Source organism: Mus musculus, chromosome 4, assembly GCF_000001635.26.
Source record: "Mus musculus strain C57BL/6J chromosome 4, GRCm38.p6 C57BL/6J".
In the NCBI taxonomy this organism is placed as follows: Eukaryota; Metazoa; Chordata; class Mammalia; order Rodentia; family Muridae; genus Mus; species Mus musculus.
Window position 1 is genome coordinate 40202275 of NC_000070.6, and position 21451 is coordinate 40223725.

Sequence of the window (21451 nt, forward strand, 5' to 3'; positions counted from 1 at the left end):
GGTATCGAGAACATGGCAGCAGGCAGGGAAGGCACGGTGACTGAAGCAGAAGGCTGGCCAGCCACATTGCATCTCCTCTTAGAAAGCTGACTGAACAGGAAGAGGAACCAGCTACAGAGTCTCTAGATCCATCCCCAGTGACACGCCTCCTCCAGGGAGGCTTCATCTCCCACAAGTTCCCCAACAGCACCACGCTCTGGAGCCCAAGTGTTCAAAGGAGGCTACCTTCAGGTAAGATGGCATGGAGCAGCCCATGGGTTGTACCGGACTGAAACAGCCTTGCTTATGAACACAGGAACTGTGGTTCTACCGGCTCTTTAGGAAGTTGTTAAATGTTGTAAGCACAGATGTACTTTAACACTCAGCTAATTTCTGTTCTCTTAGTCAAATTGCCATAAACAAAGATAATCATAGCTGGCATTTTTATTAGGAGTTTTAAAAGTTCGCACCCAACAAGCCTGTACCTGTTTATTAAACACAGATTTGTAAAATGAAGTCGTAGTTATATTTTATGGTGTATTATTAAAACAGTTACTGGCATGATCCAGGAGTGTACAGTTCACTTGGATTCTACCTGTCTAGTTGATATTTGTTGGTGGGTTTTTACAGGATGCTAATTAGCAAGGTCCAATGAACTGAAGTGTTTCAGGAACCACTGGTTCAAGTTGATGTTAATATGATGGAAGCAACACAGTGACCCGTGGGCTGTTAAAATGGAAAAGGGTACAAAAGTCTCCCTGGCCACTCAGTGCATCTGTCAGGGGACCTCACAACACCATCCCACAAGACATGCATGCAGAAATACTGGCATCTGGTTGACTTGTTTGAAATTACCAAGTCTGTTTTAAGTATAGGAGTCAGGAGTCCAGCGTCCTTACTGCACAATGAGGCCTTTGACTGAAGGCTCCAGGTCAGGATGAAAATGCTATGATACCAATACTGACCACAAAACAGCAAGGTCTGTGGTTGCAGAACAAGTTGTATCTCAGCCTCAAAAAGGACACATGGATGGCAACCTGTGAGGACTCTAGTGGGGACTGGTGATGTGCTCATGGGAGAGTCCAGATGCAACTTCCATCAGGGAAGTCCAAAGACAAGCATTTTCCCATCTCTCAAAACCTTCCTGTTGTATTCATTCAGTACTTAGTAACCCAGGGTTTGCTCCATTCCAGGGTATGCTTGGCAGTGGCTTAAGTCAGTGTACAACTCAAAACTTCATTTGGTCTCAGATTTAGTCTGCTTTTCCCCATTGGCAAAAAAAAAAAAGGGGGGGGAGGACTATTTCACTTCAACTGATTTATCATTGCCAGGACTGGAGAGATAGCTCAGCAGTTAAGAGCACTGACTGCTCTTCCAGAGGTCCTGAGTTCAATTCATAGCACACACACACACACACACACACAGCAACAACAGCAGCAGCATAAAACTATAACAATAGAGAGGATCCAATGCCCTCTTCTAATGTGCACACAGACTTGCAGAAAAAAACACCCATATACATAAAATACATAAATTTTTAATTAATTAAATTATTGTAATGTTTACAAGTTTTTTTTCTCAAATAATTTCCAGTAGGTATCTTATACAAGCTGTAGAGTTCTTAAACTGTAGCAGCAAAGAAAGGCAACATAGACTAAAAGACATAAATGAAAGTCAGCTCTCAGCCAGGCGTGGTGGCGCACGCCTTTAATCCCAACACTTGGGAGGCAGAGGAAGGCGGATTTCTGAGTTCGAAGGCCAGCCTGGACTACAGAGTGCATTCCAGGACAGCCAAAGCTATACAGAGAAACCCTGTCTCAAAAAAACAAGAAAAAAAAGAAAGTCAGCTCTCGGCAAATTCATTTTATTGCACTAAGAATTTTACCAGTAACCACTATCAAGAACTACTACATATCTTTTTTTCTACCTATTCTATCAATTAAAAGCCTAATCCCTATAGGTGTTTTTTCCCCAAAGAGTTATGTTGCTGGGTAATTTCTCTAGGCATCTGTGAGAAGTGGTGTGCTATCCCATGTCATACTGTTGACCTCCAGGGTTGACCTGGGGAGTTTGGGTAACCCACTGTGCTCTGGGTGGGCTTGGGATAGTCTTCAAATGTAAATGTCCTGGAAGGGGAGTTATGTGGTCAGATGATCTCTGCAGTTTGGTTTAGGCCATTGATGGTCTACAACTGATGAATTACAAGTAAGTTCTAGGAAGGTGTTAAAACCACTGTACTGCCTACAAAACCAGCACTGTTCCTTCCCTGAACTGAAGAGTACTTTGCTCTGTTGGCAGTAACAGCGCTCAGACACTTGTCTCTTGATCTGAAGAACCCCAAACTAAGCTCTCTGAAGCACTGGCACACCTTGAGAAGAAACACGGAAATGCCATTTGAATATATAATGTTTAAGAAGAAAGGGCAAGCCAGGCATGGTGATGCAGGCCTTCAATCTCAGTGCTCCGGAGGCAGAAGCTGGCAGATCTCTGTGACCAAGGGCAGCCTGGTCTACACAGCCAGGGCTACAGAGAGGAACAGTGTCTCCAAAAGTAAACAACAACAACAAGCCACGTCAGGGAATGAATTGGAAGTAGTTCAAACTTTAAACATGAGCCTTTATTGAAAATAGCTAGAGCCAGGCATGGTGAAAGATTTTAATTTCAACACTTGAGAGGCAGGGGGATCTGTGAGTTCAAGGCCAGCATAGTCTACATATGGAGTTTCTGGTCTACAGAGAGACCCTGTCTCAAACAGGTGGGAAACAGACAGACATACAGACAGGGTTTGAGATGTCTATTCAAAGACGGGAAATGGCCCAAGTTAAAAGAACAGATGAGAGCAAGGGTAAGATGTATAGTAATGAACAGAACAGAAATACCATCTCAGTAAGCATAGCTGTCAACTATAGTCTTTTACATTTTAAATTATATGTCATTTTAAATATATATGTGTGCATACTGAACCTTGCAACTACCAAATTTGAGTCAGCAAAGAAACCAAGGAAGAGACAGAAACCAGGAGACTCTGCAGAGGGTGACAGGGTGGCAGGGTCAAATCCGGAAAGGAATCAGTGCAAGGGACAGAAGGGACAGAAGGGATCTGGCAGTCAGTCTGGTGGCCTGAAAAAGAACTAAGTCACTGTTCTTAAGGGCACTGTCATTAAGGGCAAAGGCAGCTTACAGCAGATCGAGCAGACAGAGAACGGGAACCCTTCCAGCACGCCAGCCATCATGCGTCTCGGTGTACCGAGTGGCTGCACGTTCCCTGTCGGGCAGTTCTGAAAAGTGTAAAAGGGACAAGTTTAACCCCTCCCCACCATGGCCAAGGGCTACGCTATGAGTTATTGGTGAAGAAACTATTCGGCGCCGCAGTTCAGGCGTGTGTGCTTTGTGTGGACAGCACCAGCTTGAAACCAACCAGTCAGGTTATCTGGCATTCAACACAGTGCAGGCTTGTGTAAGAAAGGATTGTGCAAGCTTGGGTAAGAAAGCATTGGCTCATCAACTCCATGCTTAAGGCACGGCTCCCTGCGGCACGAGACGGAGAAGCCTGAGGTCATACGGACATTTCTGCAGGATCGAACTGTATCCTTTCAAAATGAAAGTCCTTCCACTTTGAGTGCCGGTTCTGAACTCCGCTCACAATATCTTCCACGACGAAACTTTCAATTTTTATGACTGGAATCTCGAACGTCTTGTATCTCACAAAAATTCCCCAGTCGTGGCTACAGTTCTGTTTGGCGCAGAATATCTTTGCTTTCTTCTCAAAATTGTCATAGATCTTTGGTTTAGGGTGTGGCTTACACACAAAGCGCTCCTTAAAAGCGTCTCCAAGGACAGTGTAGTGGGACGTCTAGGAGGAAGAGATGGAGCGCACAATGTTAGAAACGGGTCTGAAAATGACTTAGAAGCCACTCAGTAGCTAAAAGTCAGGAATGAGTGGGATCCCATTTATTTTACAAGTTGGAAGAAAAAAAAACTATATAGACAGTCTTCCCCAGGCCGATTAGGACCCATTTCCTGGGCGTCTGGCACCTGAGAAAGGAGGAAACCCAGCTTTCCAACTCAGAAGCAAAGAGGAGTTCACATACAAAGTTCAAGTTCACCAGAGGCCAGGAAGGCACCAAAGCACAGGGCTGGTGACACCCAGGGGTCACAGGGTATGTGTGTGAACAGGCTCAGGAGCCATGCTGTCCACAGACCCCACTTAGACTTGACTTAAGAGAGTACCCTACAACTGAAGGAACCCCACAGGGAGAAAAACAATATCAACCAACCAGTCCCCCAAGAGCTCCCAGCGACTAAGCCATCCACAAAGGAGTACACATGGCTCCAGCTGCGTGCGTTGCAGAGGATGGCCTTGTCATGCATCAATGGGAAGAGAGGTCCTTGGTCCTATGAAGGCTTAGATGCCCCAGTGTAGGGGAACTGAAGGTGTTCTTTATGTAAATAAAGAAAATATCCAATTAAAAAAAAAAGAGTGTACCCTACAGACGCAAGCGCAGACCAAGCATCTCGTTCTCCAGGCCACTGGGAAGGAGAAGCCTTGAATTTGGAGCTGAAAGGACCTTCTGCATCTAAAGAATCAGACTCAGAAAGTGGATGTCACTCATAATAAGGACTGTACCCCTCCCCTAGCTAGCACAGCCATCTGCCCCCGCCATCGGTAGCAGGAATGATGACTGCAAGATTCGTCTCTGGAGGTTTTTTGCCTTAGTTAAAAGTTTTAAGAAGACCTTGTGTAATGGTACATGCCTTTACGTCCCAGCGTTTGGGAGGCAGGGACAAGGGAATCTCCATATAATGAGTTTCAAGATACCCAGTGCTATAGAGAGAGATCCTGTCTCAAAAAAAAAAAAAAAAAGTTTAAGGGGTGAAAAAGTAGAAAGCTAACCTACAAGTGTTATATTTTTTAAAATGAGGTGTTTTGTTTTCATTATAAAAGCATTCTCTGTTCCAATAAGGAAGTTTAGAAAACAAAACAGGAAGAGAGAATTCACTAGCAGAATATGTCATTTTTATATATTAGCCTTTTTTCCCCTTTAGGAAAGGTGGACCCACATTGGTCATGACAAAGATATCACTGCTCATGTTGTATGTAGCCATAACAAAAGCATCTTTATAATTTCATATTCATAGTATTTTCCCACTTTACCATTCATTTGCTGGCAGGTTTATACTAGAACCATGTACACTTCAAAATCAGAGCCTTAACATTTCTTTGGCATAATCTTTGACATACAGTAAAGTTACAGAGATGCCTCAGAAGATTTGCAAATGCCTTTAGCCCAGTTCCATTTTGAATGCAGTTGCACATTTGTTAAAACTAAGAAATCAATGACAGATTTTTATGCCTAGCCCTTCCTCCTCCCTGGAACTAACCAAGGACATAACACTGTATCTAGCAGAGCCTTCATTTTCTATCCCTGCACTGGGAAAAACTATCTCTTTGGAGAGAGTGGTGGTGCATGCCTAGAGTCCCTGCACTGGGGAGGCTGAGTCACAGAAGAATCTCAAGTTGAAGCCAGCCTGGTCTGAGTGAGACTGTCTTTCAAAGCACACAGTTGTCCTCACTTAGGGTGTGCAGTGTGATAATTTCTAAGTATCTAATGATCTCGCCAGAGTAATTAGCATTCCCTTCTGCCTGGACAGTTTTCATCTCTTTATGTCTGAAGCTATGAATTCCTCTCGTCTAATTCTTTGTAAGAGTTGTAATGAATCAGAAACTATAAGCAGTATTCACCCTGCTGTGCAGTGGAACGGGAAACCTTATCCATCCTGCCTGACTGTCTGGGGCAGCTACAATTAGACCCCCCTCCTCTTCTCGCCGTTAAGCACCATTTTCTGTTTTGGACTTAAATAACATCAGCCTTTCTGGTTCCCACATAGAAGCAGGATTTTATTTCTTTTTTTTTTTTTTTTTTTTGGTTTTTCCAAGACAGGGTTTCTCTGTGTAGCCCTGGCTGTCCTGGAACTCACCCTGTAGACCAGGCTGGCCTCGAACTCAGAAATCCGCCTGCCTCTGCCTCCCAAGTACTGGGATTAAAGGCGTGTGCCACCACCACCTAGCAGGATTTTATTTCTTAATACAGGACCATGGTCAACACTCGAAACCCCACAACATAGTGTTCTTGCTACAACCATTTCTCCGGAAGATGGTAAGATTTAACCGGTGCTAAATCACCAGGGCCACTCACCTCAACCACTCGAATGTCAGCTGTGTAGCACGCAAAATTCTTGCACTTTCCACACAGCAGTTTCTTGTTTTCTTTGTCAGGAACAGGTTGTGGTTTGTGCTGACTGTCTCTGAGGAGTTTTTCATTCACCTGTATGCGGTGAACCTACATGCGAACAGAAAGGTTATTTGAATGGCCAAAACTAGCACACAAAGATAAATAAATGCACATGGCCACAAACACATACCACACACACACACACACACACACTCAGGACCAACCATGGTCATTTGTTATTTCTAGTCAGATTCCATAAGAGTAGCACAGAAAAAGAGACTTACCGTCTTTCCAAATTTCATTTCATCCCATGTCTGCAGTCTTAAGATGGATTCATTCATTATTTTTTCCTTGATCATGTTCGCCTTTTCTTTTTCAATCACGTCAGCGCTGCTGGTCAGGAGGAAGCACTTGCTATCTCGTGCTCTTCCTCGGCCTGCAGAAAACGTTTTCTTTGTGTGTTAATGTCAAACTCTGAGGTTACTGGAAAGAGATGTGAGGAGTATTTCTCGAGTTCAACTTTGATTCACTGCATCCTACTTTCTAGGGAAGCTGAACCGAAGAGTAGACTCAAATGCAGGTTCTAGCCAGTGTGCTCAGCACACAGATAAGCCATCTCTGGCAGTTTTCATGGGGTCTCCAATGGCATAGTCTGATTGCTCTGCACTGCCAGCAACACTAATTTACAGATAATCTGGCATGAGCCCGCAGCAGTGGCACCGTGCACGCGCACCTGACCCTTCTGCAATGCGGAGAAAGGAATGCAATTGTCATGCTCTTGCAGAGACAGATATAAACGGTAGTGGGCATTTAAAGGAGTGCTTGTTCTAGGTAGAAGAATTAGGTTGTGTGTGGCAGAGACAGAGATAGGACCTAACATGTAGAGCGACAGTATCTGAGAAACTGGACGAGCAGGAAGCGGAGTCTGGCTGGCTGAACCGCACAGTAAGCGGTGGAGGAGGACGAAAAATGGATGTGACTGATGAGTGACAGGCACAGAGACGTTATTCCGGAAAGGGAATGTGGGGGCTGTTCTTGGGGAAACAAGAAAGGGAAAGGAAGTCAGACTCTGGTTCAGGTGGGACCAGACTCTGGAGTACAGAGAGCTACTCACCACACCCATCAAAGGTCTACTTGCCGACTGGCAAAGCCTCTGGCCTAGTGGATATGATATTTTCACGACTATGCCATTGAACGCTGGGTAAAATTGCAGTACCATTGTGGAGAGTTGCAATGGAGTATTATGGGTAAACCTATAACCACCCAATCCTGACCAAGGCAGTCAGCTTTTAGATTTCGAGTACCAGAGTCAGCTGTGCTGTCAATCACATGGTACAGCTGAGGAAAGGAGAAAAGCGGGTGCGGGGCGGGAATGACATCAGCCGCTCTCACCTCTGGTTTGGATCATCTTGATGACGTTGCCCACGTACTCATAGAGAATGACGAGATTGCACTCAGCAATGTCAATGCCTTCATCAGCGACCGAGGTAGCAATCAGAATATTGTTATCTCCGCTGGCTCTGAATGCCTCCAGCACACACTTCTGTGCCGGGAGCGTCATTCCTGTGTTGGATAAAGAGGTCACTGTACAACTCACTCATAAACTGGCTACTAATTTTGAACCATCTAAAAGTGCCAAAGTCATTTTCACAAAAAAAAAAAAAAAAAAAAAAAAAGCTCAGGTTTCACCATTCTCGTTAACCTATGAGCTGGGGACAACTATTTATTGTTCCATTTGACAGATGAAGATAGTAAGGCATAAACATTACAACATGTGTCTCAAAGTAGGAAGTAAAAATGCTACAGATAAGGGAATCTGAAAATGTCCAAACACCAAGCAACCTGTGGCTTTTTGTAAAAGTCCACCTTTTTTCCCAGGTTAGCTATAAAACAAGAAAGAATCATCCAGAAAACAACAATAGCAGAATCATCCTAACCAATTCATTCATCCATCCAACACTCGGTCAGCAATTATGGGTTATGGCTGAGCAGGTAGAAATATGACGCTTAAAGATTCCATCTTTATCTATAAGGATGATGAGCAGGAAGCCATTGTGGAGGAAGTGGGGTGAGATCTGTAAGATGGGAACGTGGCGGGGGGAGGGGCACCTCGGGTGTTAGATGACAGGGATGGCTGCTTCTTCACAGAAGCAGGAGCTGAGTAAGGTCTAAATGCATGACGGAAAGATGGATGCATGCACGGATGGGTGGATGAGTGGTTGGACACATGATTGGATCCATGGATCCATGCATGCATGGATGAGCACACAAAATATTATTCAAGGCTCGATTTATATGTCAGTAGCAAAGCTTGAAAATCAAGTTGGATTCATGTTGGAGAGATGGCAAAGAACTTTGAAAATCCAGCCACATTAGGGTAGTGTTAGACTCGAAACCACACATTCAACACTTGAGTCCATTCTATGTTTATGAGATCGGGAAATTCCACAATGGAAAAGTACAAGAGCAATGCCTGAGGACGGAGAGAGAAGGGGTGGAGACTTGTTTAGTGTAAACAACACTGGCAGGAAGAACAGCGAGGGCAGGTCATACAGTCGTGAGATATGACTTGGGACGTAGCTGTGATGAGAGCTAGCCACATAGGGTTCTTATGGGAAATGATAACCTTCCTCCCTAGACCACACTAGCTAGAGTTCAGGATTGCCTGGACTGTTTTTTTAAAACTATTAAAGAGGCAGTAGATGGGGAAAAAAAATCTACTGGGTAAAGAATAACAGTATAGGCCAGGCAGTGGTGGCGCACACCTTTAATCCCAGCACTCGGGAGGCAGAGGCAGGCGGATTTCTGAATTCAAGGCCAGCCTGGTCCACAGAGTGAGTTCCAGGAGAGCAAGGGTTACACAGAGAAACCCTATCTCTAAGTACATAAATAAACAAACAAACAAATAAGCATACATACTTACATATATACCACATACATATGCATAATCTAGTAGCTTTATTTCTCTGGTTGAGCTCTGACTGATAGAAACACTAAAACAATGTAGTGTTTATACATTTTATATACATAGTATACTAAATCTAATTCAATAGACATAAATACCTGTTGCCCGGTTTGTTCTGCCACGCCCAGTCAGTATGCCAGGCTTTAGAAAGCTTAGTGCAGGATTTTCTTCAATCCATTTCTTCAGAGCCTAAAAGTGAAAAGCAACGGCCAGTTAGACACCACTTGTAAACTTTAAACCTCACATCAATTTGATATAATGGATGTATATGCAAAAAGAGAATACAACTAAAGATAAAAATGGATTTCAGACTGGCAAATCCTAAATTCCAAACAACAATTGATGCTAGTGATATAGAACTCTGCCTCATTATGGCTTAATGTAGGAGATATTTTAAGTGATTAAAAAGACAAGCTTCAGACATAGAGTAAGTGAAATTTAGCAAGGCTTTAAGGTGAAAGATCAATCCATGTAAATTAATTACACAGTAAATATCAGCAGACAGCTGCAATTGGAAGAACTGTGTGTTGTGTGGAGGTGTACATGGCTGACTGTGTTGGAGGGGAGTATGTCCACGCACGCATGTGTGTGTGTGTGTGTGTGTGTACATGCATGTGGAGGTCAACCTCAGGTATCATTTCTTTTTTTTTTTTTTTTTTTTTAAAGATTTATTTATTTATTATATGTAAGTACACTGTAGCTGTCTTCAGACACACCAGAAGAGGGAGTCAGATCTCGTTACGGATGGTTGTGAGCCACCATGTGGTTGCTGGGATTTGAACTCTGGACCTTCGGAAGAGCAGTCAGGTGCTCTTACCCACTGAGCCATCTCACCAGCCCTAGGTATCATTTCTTAACAGCCACCCACCTTCGTTCTGCCTAAGACTGAGTAATGAGTAACTCCCTGGGACCTGGGCATTGCCAGTTAGGGTTGTGCTTATCTCTGTCCCCAGGGCTGGGATTACAAGAGTACTCTACTGTACTCGGCTTTTTTACCAGGTTGCTGGAAGCCAGGTCCTGATGCCTGTACTTTAGACACTTTACTGAGATGTCTTCCTAGCCCACAGTGAGAAATATTTGAAAGTACAATTTCGGAATGACAACACTAAAATTAATACCTAGGTATGAATCTAACAAAATGTATGCAGGACCTCTATACTAAAAATGACAAAATGCTAATAAAACACAGCAAAGGGGGCTGGAGAGATGGCTCGGTGGTTAAGAGCACTGGTTGTTCTTCCAGAGGACCTGAGTTCAATTCCCAGCACCTACATGGCAACTTACAACTGTCTGTTAACTCCAGTTCCAGGGCATGTCATGCCCCCTTCCTGGACTCTGTGGGCACGACACGCACATGGTAAACACCCACATTCATTAACAAAAGAAGACAGCAAAGATCACATGACAAGCGACCCTTAATGACTTCTACATCCTATATTCTAAAAATAATCTGTAGTTTATCTCTGAAATATGGGAGATGTGGTGGGACATCAGGTCCAAGATGGACTTTATAAAATGGCAGTGTCTGTCTACTAGGCCCTCTTCTCCTCAGTCTCTCATCTCACTGTAGGCAGGGGCAGCTGCCATGTTGGAGGCTCATCTTCACAAGCCTGCCAACAACCTGCAAAAGGAGCCGAGAGGTCAGCCTTGAGTGCCGAGCTGACTGTGGCCTCAGGAGACCTTGAGGCATAAGTATCCAGTCCTTTCCAGATCCTGATCCACGGATCTCATAAAATAATAAAGCTTGACTTTTTCTGCCTCTGGCTCTATGGGTAATCTACTACTCAGCAGAAACAATGCAGGCATTCTACATAAACAGAGGGAGGCGCTGTGGCCAGACTCAAGGCATTCTACATAAACAGAGAGATATCTATCTTTTTCCAGAACTGGGGATTAAAGTCATGCATGCTGAACAAGCATTTGACCATTGAGCTGTATCTCCAGCCCATTGCCCAATTTTAAAACTGGTTTTTAAAATCTGAGTAAATTATTTTTAAAAGATGATATGAAGATAACTGTGAGGTATATAAGACACATTAGTCATTAATCAAAACCTACAGGATGACTGGAAGTGGAAATTTTAAATTTTTAAAAAGGATGCAGGGCTTCCTCTATAGGACCAAGACTTATAACTGTGGGTCAATACAAACAATGACAATTGGTGTAAGAACAAATCATCAGAACAGGTCCACACATGTATGGATACTTGATTATAAGGCAGTGAAGAACGGGCAACCTTTTCAATAAACTAGAGCTAATCTGTAAACACACACACTTACATCCACGAGTGCTCTGGTCTTCACGAAGAGAATGGTCTTGGTCTCTGGCTTTAAGTGGTACTCTTCTTGTAAGACCAAGTAGAGGTCTCTTAGTTTAGGATTCTCATTGCTGGGATCCCTGGAAACTTTTTCTAATTCCTCTAGTTTTTCTGCAAATAGAGAGCATTTTGCAAAAGGCTTACAAATGTTAAAGCTTTAGAACAAACAGTGGCCTTCTATTTCGGTTAACCTTTCCACTGTTCACCAGAGATCAGAGCAGTAAACACTCGTTTCATCAGGAATCCCCTTTAGAAAAGCAGCGCAGCAATACAAAACTCACATGTTCTTTGATACAGCAATCCACAGATAGGAATTGACTCATAGTTCTATTTAGAAAACTCTGGGGCTGGAGAGATGGCTCAGTGGTTAAGAGCACCGACTGTTCTTCCGAAGGTCCAGAGTTCAAATCCCAGCAACCACATGGTGGCTCACTAACATCCGTAATGAGATCTGACACCCTCTTCTGGTGTGTCTGAAGTCAGCTAAAGTGTACTTAAATAAAATAATAAATAAATAAATCTTTAAAAAAAAAAAAAAAAAAAAACTCTGAAGAAGATTCCAAGGACAATCAGTGTTGAAACTATGAACTAAATACAAAAAAAAAAAAAAAAAAAAAAAAAAACCAACAACCAAAACACTGCTTAGTGAGAAACAGCTCAATGGATCCCAGGCTACCAAACTGAGGTAAATACACTGTTACTATTAAAGTTAAAGAGTTATATACACCTGCTGATTTGGAAACATCAAAAAGATATATTTTTTATTTGTGGTTGTTTTGTTTCGTTTTGTCTTGAAACAAGGTTTCTCTGTGTAGCCCTGGCTGTCCTAGAACTGGCTCTGTAAACCAGACTGGCCTTGAACCCAGAGACCCACCTGCCCCTGCCTCCTGAGTGCTGCAATTAAAGACATGCACCACCACCACCACCCAGCTGTCAGAAGGTTATTTTATGTTAAAAATTGAAGCATAGGATATCTTTTTTTTTTTTAATGTATAAGTATGCATAGGAGCACACACGCACACACACACTGGTGGTGTACTAGATAGAACCAGATCAAACCAGATTATGGTCAGTTATTAAGTTCTTCAGACTTGTGGACCTGGTTTTAAATATAACTATTATTAAAATTTCAACTCTTTATGCTTGCAGCTCAATGACTAAAAACAAATGTAACAAATAGCCACGCTTATTAATTTCCTAACTCATTTTATTACAGTTTACTATTATCTACGCTCTTGAGTGTGTACTTACCTGTAGTGTATGAATGGTAGAAATGTCAGTGTGTGTTACTGCTCAATTTTACACAAGTTCAGCAACATGGTGATGGTTGGAGATTGGTGATCCTAGAAGTACCCATACCATGGAAATGAAGATAGCACTTGCTTCATCCTTTATTGTCTGGCTAGACTTTGTAAAGTGCTAAGTATATAATGGGGATTAAATTTAGCTACTGTTTATGCATCACGTAAAAATGCAGAAATGTCCCACCCGTGTTTGAAAAACTATTATCTGGCTCAGAAAAATGTTGCTCCCATCACTGAGAAACAAGCAAGCTTCCAAAATGCTTCTGCTGTTTCGTTTTGTTCTTATTTCTGCCATTAACAGGAAATAAAACTGACTTTCATTTCAGAACTCCATATTGGGTAATTGCTGTCTCTGGTTGGCTCTGGACACAAGGGTACTGAAAAGACCTCCAAAGGCATTCTGTGGAACATGAACTCCGTGTTTATTATTTGTGTGTTTTGTGCTATGCCATCTCCTGTATCAGTAAAATTTATAATAAACATATGCACATATATGTGCACAAACTGGGCATGGTGGCACACGCCTTTAATCCCAGCACTCAGGAGGCAGAGGCAGGCAGATTTCTGAGTTCGAGGCCAGCCTGGTGTACAAAGTGAGTTTCAGGACAGCCGGGGCTATACAGACTGTGTTTTGAAGAAGAAGGAGAAGGAAGAGGAGGAAGAAAGAAGAAGATGAAGGAGGAGGAAGAAGAGAAGGAGAAGAGAAGAGAAGAGAAGAGAAGAGAAGAGAAGAGAAGAGAAGAGAAGAGAAGAGAAGAGAAGAGAAGAGAAGAGAAAGGGGGGAGGGAGGGAGGGAGGGAGGGAGGAAGGAAGGAAGGAAGGAAGGAAGGAAGGAAGGAAGGAAGGAAGGAAGGAAGGAAGGAAGGACATACATACAGCACAATCTTGACACCATCAGACACGAGCTGTTGTTATTAAACCTTCTGAATTACTGAGTTAATCAGAATAGCACTACCTACCACCTAGAGGAAGCACCCTTTCCAAATCCCACTGTTTCCCATTTTCCCAAGTGAAAAGTGGGGCAAGCATCAGATCCATCCACAGGCATTAGATTTCTCTGAAGCCAAACCCTCCTGTTGTCGGTTGGTTGGCTCTAAAGTTTCAGCATAGGTTCGTTTTTTAGTGCTGGGGATTTCAGCCATGCTAAGGTCATGCTCCGTCACAGCCCCTACAAATCTCACCTTAAACCCAACATGATGGCTACGTATGCTAACTACGATGTGCACACTGCCACAAAAGCCACCAGACCCCAGGGACTCCTGACTTCAGAAATCTCCCTCACCTTCAAACCTCCGAGTAAGCTCTCGCTCGGTCTCATCGAATGCTGCTTCTCGGACATCGTGGAAGAAGGCTTTGAGGTAATTTAGAGCGTCTGTCATCTGTGCATCCTCACTGATGATGAGTGCATCGTTGTATTTCTGTTTGAAATGAAAAGTGATTCTCAATACATTTCTGAGGTCGCATATGGTCACTACACTCAAGTTCAACTCGCTGTATTTAGCACAAAACTGGTTTGCAGAAAATCTTTCTCATACAGTACAGCTGAGGGTTTAATGGCGAATGGCCCTTAGTGGGTCTACAATAAAAACCTCTGAACCAAAAGCTGGCTTCTATTTTTGGCTCAGCTAGAAAATTAAAAGTAGATTCACTTTGGATTATAAAACTCCACCTTGGGAGAGGAGAAACAGCATATCTTGAGAAACAATAACAAAAGCAAGTTAGCTTTGACATTCCCCTTAAATTCCAAGTCATACTTAAAGTGTACATGGGCCTTGCATAACGATGGCCCTTACCACCTATGCTGAAAGTCCATTAAGCGTTAGATCCCACAATCCCATGGTGTGGAGTAAGTCTTTAAATAGTTCCCAGAGCATAGCAAACAGAGCTGAGGGCTCTTACAGTTACTCCTTCCCTCTGTGTTAACCAGAGCCCCTGAGATTCTAATATATGACTTTATAACAAAATTAAGACCACGAAAGCTTCAGGATATGGCCACAGGAGCCACTTTTTTGAGCTCAGTTAGATGGTGGTCACCAGTCACAAGCTGGAGGGAGGTGTGGCATAGACTCTGAGCCTTTAATCCAGTTTTTGGAGACTTGATGATAAGTTTCAGAAAACAAATAAGGTTAGTGATGACTTTCGGGAAAAGTTCCTCACTAAGCTCTTAGACTTGAGACGCTGATGTTCTCTCAGCTGCCTCAGTACAGATCCCAGGAGGCGCGGTGATGAGAATAAGCCCTGGAGAGCAGCAATGTACCCGCAAATGTGATGTGTACAGGAAGAGCGCTTTGCAGACCCGGCTCTCCTCCTCTTTGTCTGCCATCTGAAACACTGAGCACGCTTTGTGGACGCCGACAATCCACTGTTCATATTTCTGGGTGCCGAATTCTCTGTTTTGAATTTGAAAAAGCTTTCCTACAGGGTAAGAACATAAATAGATAAATAAAAGATTTGCAAGCACCGGTCCTCTGATTTTCTTTCTTATTCATTATAAGAAAGATGTTTATCCTGAAGTAGACTGGGTCTTAAGCTATGTGTGTGTGTGTGTGTGTGTGTGTGTGTGTGTGTGTGTGTGCCTGTGTGCGTGCGCGGGGGGTGGGGGGGAGGAGTGTGTAAAATAACTATTTACTAAATGACCCAAAATCAAGCTTCATAATTGCATTGAAATTTTCTAATTTCATGAGGTCATTATTTAATTTTTTTTTTTAAAGAGGAAACAGGCTGGAGAGATGGCTCAGTGGATAAGAACACCGACTGTTCTTCCAAAGGTCCTGAGTTCAAGTCCCAGCAACCACATGGTGGTTCACAACCATCCGTAACAAGATCCGACTCCCTCTTCTGGAGTGTCTGAAGATAGCTTAGCTACAGTGTACTTACATATAATAAATAAATAAATCTTTAAAAAAAAAAAAGAGGAAACAGATTCAGAAAGATTGAGTAAGGAGCAGAAGTGGTGGCTCAATAGTTAGGCCCTTGTAGAGGACCCAAGTTCAGTTCCCTGCACTCACATTGGGTGGCTTCCAACGACCTGTAAATCCAGTTCCAGGGCATTCAGCGCCCTCTTCTGACCCCTGGAGGCAACAACACCATCCCGCACATGCACATGCACATAATTTTTTTTTAAGTAAATAAATCTTCTATAAAAGGAAAACTAATTTACCCCCAATGTCATAAAGCTCATATTGTGTGGGTGAGGCAAGAATTCAAGCCTAGCTCTGTGGTGTCTATGCTCTGCAGGCTTAAGGGGCTGACAGCCAAAGTAGTTCAGAAATAACAGAGAACGAAGAAGAGGGGTAAGGAAGAAGGAGGAGGAGGAAGAGAAGGAGGGACACACTTTGCCTTTCAAAATGAAGATACCATTAGAGTAGCACGTCTCAAGAGCTTCATCGGAGACAGTTATATAAAAATGGGAGCACCAGGACCCTTCCCAGCATGCTCTATGTTGCTATGAAGCCCAAACACCTGATCTCAGAGCAGCACTTGCAGCACCAACCACAAGGCGGAGTCAAACACAGTTATCCCGGAAGCATCTGTGTGCGCATGTGCATGTCTTGACTGCTTGGTTCTACTGTGGGATTCACAGCGATTCAGACTCAGGGGAAGATTGGTGTGGGTAGGGGGGGAAAGGCGAAGTGGGAACAGCCCCAGATGCTTGCTCTATTGTTTTGTGTCCTGGGCTTCTTGAGACAAGCACAGTACAGTTCAAAGAAGTGAAATGCATTTGTGTGTTAAATGGCTTCCCTCACATTTGCAATAACAGAACACAGGACGGGTACCAACAAGAAACAGTGACAAGTTCTTCCCAGCCTCCGCCCCAAGGACAGGAGCTCAGTATGTAGCCTAAGCTGGCCTCAGACTCAGGCTCCCAGCTGCTGGGAGTAGAGATGGTGCCACCACACCCAGTTCACAATGAAAAACGTCCAAGTTCCAGAAGAAGTGAGGCAGCTATTGACAGATACTCAATGTGAGGAGGTGGGAAAAGATTCTAAAGTGTGAATGCCTCCGGAGGCAGAGGCAGGCAGATCTCTGTGAGTTTGAGGCCAGCAAAGAGAGTTCCAGGACAGTCAGAGCTATACAGACAGACTGTTTTAAAAACAAAAACAAAACAAAAAAGTAAGTCATACAACTCTATTCCTGTCCGTCTGTCCATCCACCACTTTAGTCAGACCATGTTATCTTGTTCCTAGGTGAGCCATGTACTGACTACCTGGTCTCTTTACTCTTTACCTTACAGAGAGTTTCCAAAACTCTAGAGGAGAGAGCATGCTTGCTACCCTACTACTTTAGGACCCATAGTGGATTCATTATTCAAACTCCTCCCCCAGTGCTGTGCCTTAGCTACTGTCTAAGTGCCTTCTGGATGCTCATGTGGCAAAAGGCTGGTTGGTCCTCAGTGTGTGAGGTTAGGAGGTGGTGACACTTTCAAGAGCTGAGGACAGTGAGAGAGTGTTAGGTCACTGGGGGAACTGCTCTTGGAAGGGACAATGGCACTCTAATGGCAGCTCAGTGATGATGCACATCTTGGGAGGAGGAGGAGGAGGAGGAGGGGCAGAGTTCCCAGTTCAAGGCCAGCCTACACTGAACACAGAGATTCTATCTCAAGAGGGGAAAAAAAGGAAGAAAGGAAATTTAGAAGATGATTTAAAGACAGTATTTCTCAGGTATGTATGTCCAGGTGGATGTGTTTTGTATTTAAAAAGAAAAAGGCAAGAGAGAATTAAAGAACTCCTATAAGGTTCCTAAACAACCTAGGATTAAGAAAGTCTATATCTGAGCCAGGTATGGTGGCGCTTGCCAGAGACCCCAGGACTCAGAAGCTGAAGCAAGGGGACCCCTGCAAGTTCAAAGCCAGCCTTGTCTTCATAGCAAGTTTCAGGCCAACCAGGGACACAGGGAAAAAAACCTTGTCTTAAAAACAGCTAGAGAAATGGGGGCTCCTCAGTGGTTATGCGCACCAGCTACCCTTCTAGAGGACATGGGTTCGATTCCCAGCAGATGTGGTAGCTCACAACTGTCTGTAACTCCAGTTCCCGGGTATCTGATACATGTGATATACATACATACATGCAGACAAAAACATCTACACATATCAAATAAAAATAAATCTTTTTAAAAAGGAATGGAGAAAAAAATGATGGCAAAAAAGAATGAAGAGATAAAGAAGATACAGAGACAGAAAGAAATATGTGTGAATAAATAAGTCAGTCCACCTCTGAGTATAATCTCACCCAAAACTGAAGACACTAACGAGCAATCCATGAGTACCTCTAAATGGAAGGGACAGGAAACATGAGATTTCTCTCTCCAGGACTTGGCACAGGCTTACCAAGTTCCTCGGAGACATCCTTGGCTAGCTTCTCTGTCTCCTTCATCAGCTGAGAGATGATGCATTTAAACGTGTTCGAAGTCCGGGATGCCACTTTCCTGGAAACTGGGGTCAAAGGCATGTGAGTAAGCTGAAGGAAACCCAGGTCCTATGCAGCCATTTCCCGAAGCTGCTCCATCCTGGGTAAGTCCTTTAAAGCCACAGGCTCCAAGCTCACGTGGCCCAAATCACAGCAGGCGGTCAGAAGCCTCTGACCTCGGAACTGCTTCTGATTCTAGTGTCTCTCCTGGTCTAGTCTAAGCCAGCGTCTCAGTCAGCTTTCCTGGTGCCTCTACTGTGGCAGGTCTGGCAGCCTTCTGGTTTCGGCAAATACCATACTCCAGCCCCGTTTTCCTGATTTCCTATTCTCCTGCGCACCTCCGAGCCCCCAAGAGTGCCCCCATTGAGCTTATCGTTCACATTTGTGTACTTTTGGCAGAAAAAGAACTGCCTGTCACATGTCCTGTTTCAGTGACAGAGAGCTGACAAGAGCTACCCTATGCTGCACAGAAGGCAGGTTCTTTCTTTCTTTCCTTTTCTTTTCTTTTCTTTAAAGATATTTTCGTTATTTACATTTCAAATGTTATTCCCTTTCCTGGTTTCCCCTCCAAAAACCCCCTATCCCCTCCCTCCCCCCTCCCCCTGCTCCCCAACCCACCCACTCCTTAAAGGAAACAAAGGTGTGCTCCTAAACCCGCCCATCAGAGCCCTGGGAAGCAGGTGCAGGCCAGGAAGGCATCTCTCAAAGAGGGGAGGAAACCTCATTCTCTCCGGGGAAGCTGCCGCAAGATGAATAATAAGGGAAAAAGGAAGGCGCGCAGGAGCTGGGACACACCCTCAGAATAGCTCGTAGAGGGTTTGCATAGACGGAGAAAGTGACACAAAATGACTTTGAAGTAGACTAAGCTCCAAGGGCTCAAACTGTAGAAAAACCCTTGAGTGTTGCTAAGGGGTGGGCGTGGGTGGGGAGGCACCTTCTTCACACTCTCCACGGGGGACTCTCAGAAAGAACCAGGGTTGTGCCATCCCAACCCCCACCCCCCCATTGCTCATCCTGCCATTGACCCTGCCATTGATCCTGCTGTCAACTCACAGAACGAGTGCTCAGGCCAAGATCCAGCCGTGGGTAACTACGGTACCTCCCTGCTTACACAGGTAGTTAATAAGTAATAACCATCTTCTAATGAAGCTCATTTTAAAAACATGTTCTGGCCTTTTGAACTGTCATGATTCGGGTCATGCCACTACAATGATCAGATACATACAAGAACAAGATGGCCACATAGCCCCTGCCTAGGGCCCGGAGCACAGAGACCTGATTCCGCCACTAGCTATTGAGGCTTTCAAAATGCTTGAATCTTCCCACTGCCTCCTTCACTCAGCTGCTGGTAAAGAGTAGGGATGTTTGTCCCTTTCTGGCTACCTTTGAGACTCATGCGTCGCTAGGGAGAAGAGGTTGACTAGGGAGAAAGATAGGCAATGTAACCACTATGCTTTTACCAAACAAATACAGCATCAAACTTCATCCACTGTCTCTGACGCAGAGGGGACAGAAGGTTACAAAGTCGCGAGGTGTGGGCTGCTGACCTCCACTTACTTTTCTGGGGCTTATAAACGACCTGTTCCAGTTCTGCAACGTTGTCTCTGACTGTGGCAATCACGGAGGCATCCAGGGCGGCACAGAGTTTACAGATATGTTGCATGGCTTCCTCCGCGGTCTTAGCATCTCCAACGCCGACGGAGGCAGTCAGCCCAACGACCTGTAAGGAGCACCCCACCACTGGCTCTCTGACATTCTCCAGCACAAAGACCCCCCTGGAGCAAAGCTCGGAAATAAATCTAGCGTGTCATCCAGAACAGAGAGGAAACCTTTCCAGGCAGGGCTACCCTGTTTTTTTTATCCCCCAGTCTCTTACTAAACATCACAATGGGAAGAAAAAGTCCATTCCAGGCTCATTCATATCACATGCATTTTGTGCGCCTGGACAAATACCTTCAACAATCAGTGAGTCGTGTACAAGAGAGCTGTGTAGATTCAGTATGATAACACCCTTCAGTAAGCATTCACCTAAATGATTAGCTGGACGGTAAGAAATCTGCTTCCTAGCAACGATACTCGAGAATAACAAACTGTGGGTCCTGTACTAAATGTCCTTTAACCTGCACGTCCTAAAAAGGTTATTGTTGGAGCAAAAGAATTGTATATAATTCATGGTTTACAGCTTCTTGGGGCCCCTGATAGATACACTACCGTCATTCTTTATTGCATCTATCAGTGCCTGAGTCAAACCGTCCTCATCCTCTCTAGCCCCCTCCTGTTTCTATATCGTTGACTTTCAGCAAAGCACCCCCTCTCCTATGATAGACAGAAGGAGAATTTGTACTCCTCTTGTCACATGTAAGAATGACTCTGAAGTGACTCTTCTCATATGACATCAGAAGGCTGCTGCTTGTTCCCTGTGCTAAGCCATCCACTTGCCCACTGACGCTCTGCCCTCCTGGTGTCTCTGGGTCATCTGTCATAACAATCAGCTTGACTGTTGTTCCCTGCTTCACACTCTACCCTCAAGTGATACTGTAGAGTTTTAAGGTTCTGGGGCATGTCAGGCCCTTCCATTTCCCTGAGCCCCTGGACACACAGCACCCTCTTACTAGAAACCAGAAGCTATCTACCTGGCAAGCCCCTGTCAGTTCCCTTCATTTCTATGCCTTATTACCCCTTATGTTCTGACAACACCCTTTACCTGTCTCTGCAGCATACCTCATGATAAGCTGTGACTACTATGTTCCTGGCTCCCTGCAAACTTAACTGTATGAGAGCCAGGACTATATCTTCTGTATTGGTGTCCCAGAGCCTAGAACAATGCACAAGGTCCATGGAAGCCCATGGTTTATACAGCTGGCCCTCCAAATCCAGAGGTTATATAAATGTGAATTCATACAACCATGGATCAAAAATATTTTTTAAAACTTCATAAGTACTAAACATGTATGAATTTCCCACCTTTATTCCCTAAAAATTACAGTACTAGAACTATTTATATAAAATTTTCATCATACTGTACAATATCAGTAATCTAGAGAAGATTTAAAGTATGCAAGAGGAAAGTGTGTAGATTATATATAAATGCAATGTCATCTCATACAAGAGACTTAAGCAGCCTAGATTTTGTTTTTTGTGAAGGGCATCTACCCTGGACACCAAGGGACAACTGTTGGTCAAATGAATGAACCAACATTGACCACTGAGTTGTACCGATGGACTGAGACCCCGAGGAGGGCAAGCTC

The 21451-nt window shown here is 44.0% G+C and overlaps 1 protein-coding gene across 1 annotated transcript in view; it reads right to left on the reverse strand.

Annotated features, from left to right (window-relative positions):
• Positions 1-1502: 1502 nt before the first annotated feature.
• Positions 1503-21451, reverse strand: part of Ddx58 (DEAD/H box helicase 58) — a 36049-nt gene continuing 16100 nt past the window's right edge. Inside the window, exons 9-18 of the mRNA NM_172689.3 lie at positions 19761-19923; positions 18125-18229; positions 15056-15213; positions 14081-14216; positions 11457-11605; positions 9276-9366; positions 7605-7775; positions 6497-6648; positions 6177-6320; positions 1503-3832 (exon numbers count right to left, since the gene is read on the reverse strand). Of these exons, the coding sequence (NP_766277.3) occupies positions 3536-3832; positions 6177-6320; positions 6497-6648; positions 7605-7775; positions 9276-9366; positions 11457-11605; positions 14081-14216; positions 15056-15213; positions 18125-18229; positions 19761-19923 (1566 nt within the window). The 3' untranslated portion in view covers positions 1503-3535. The remainder of the gene's footprint in view (positions 3833-6176; positions 6321-6496; positions 6649-7604; positions 7776-9275; positions 9367-11456; positions 11606-14080; positions 14217-15055; positions 15214-18124; positions 18230-19760; positions 19924-21451) is intronic.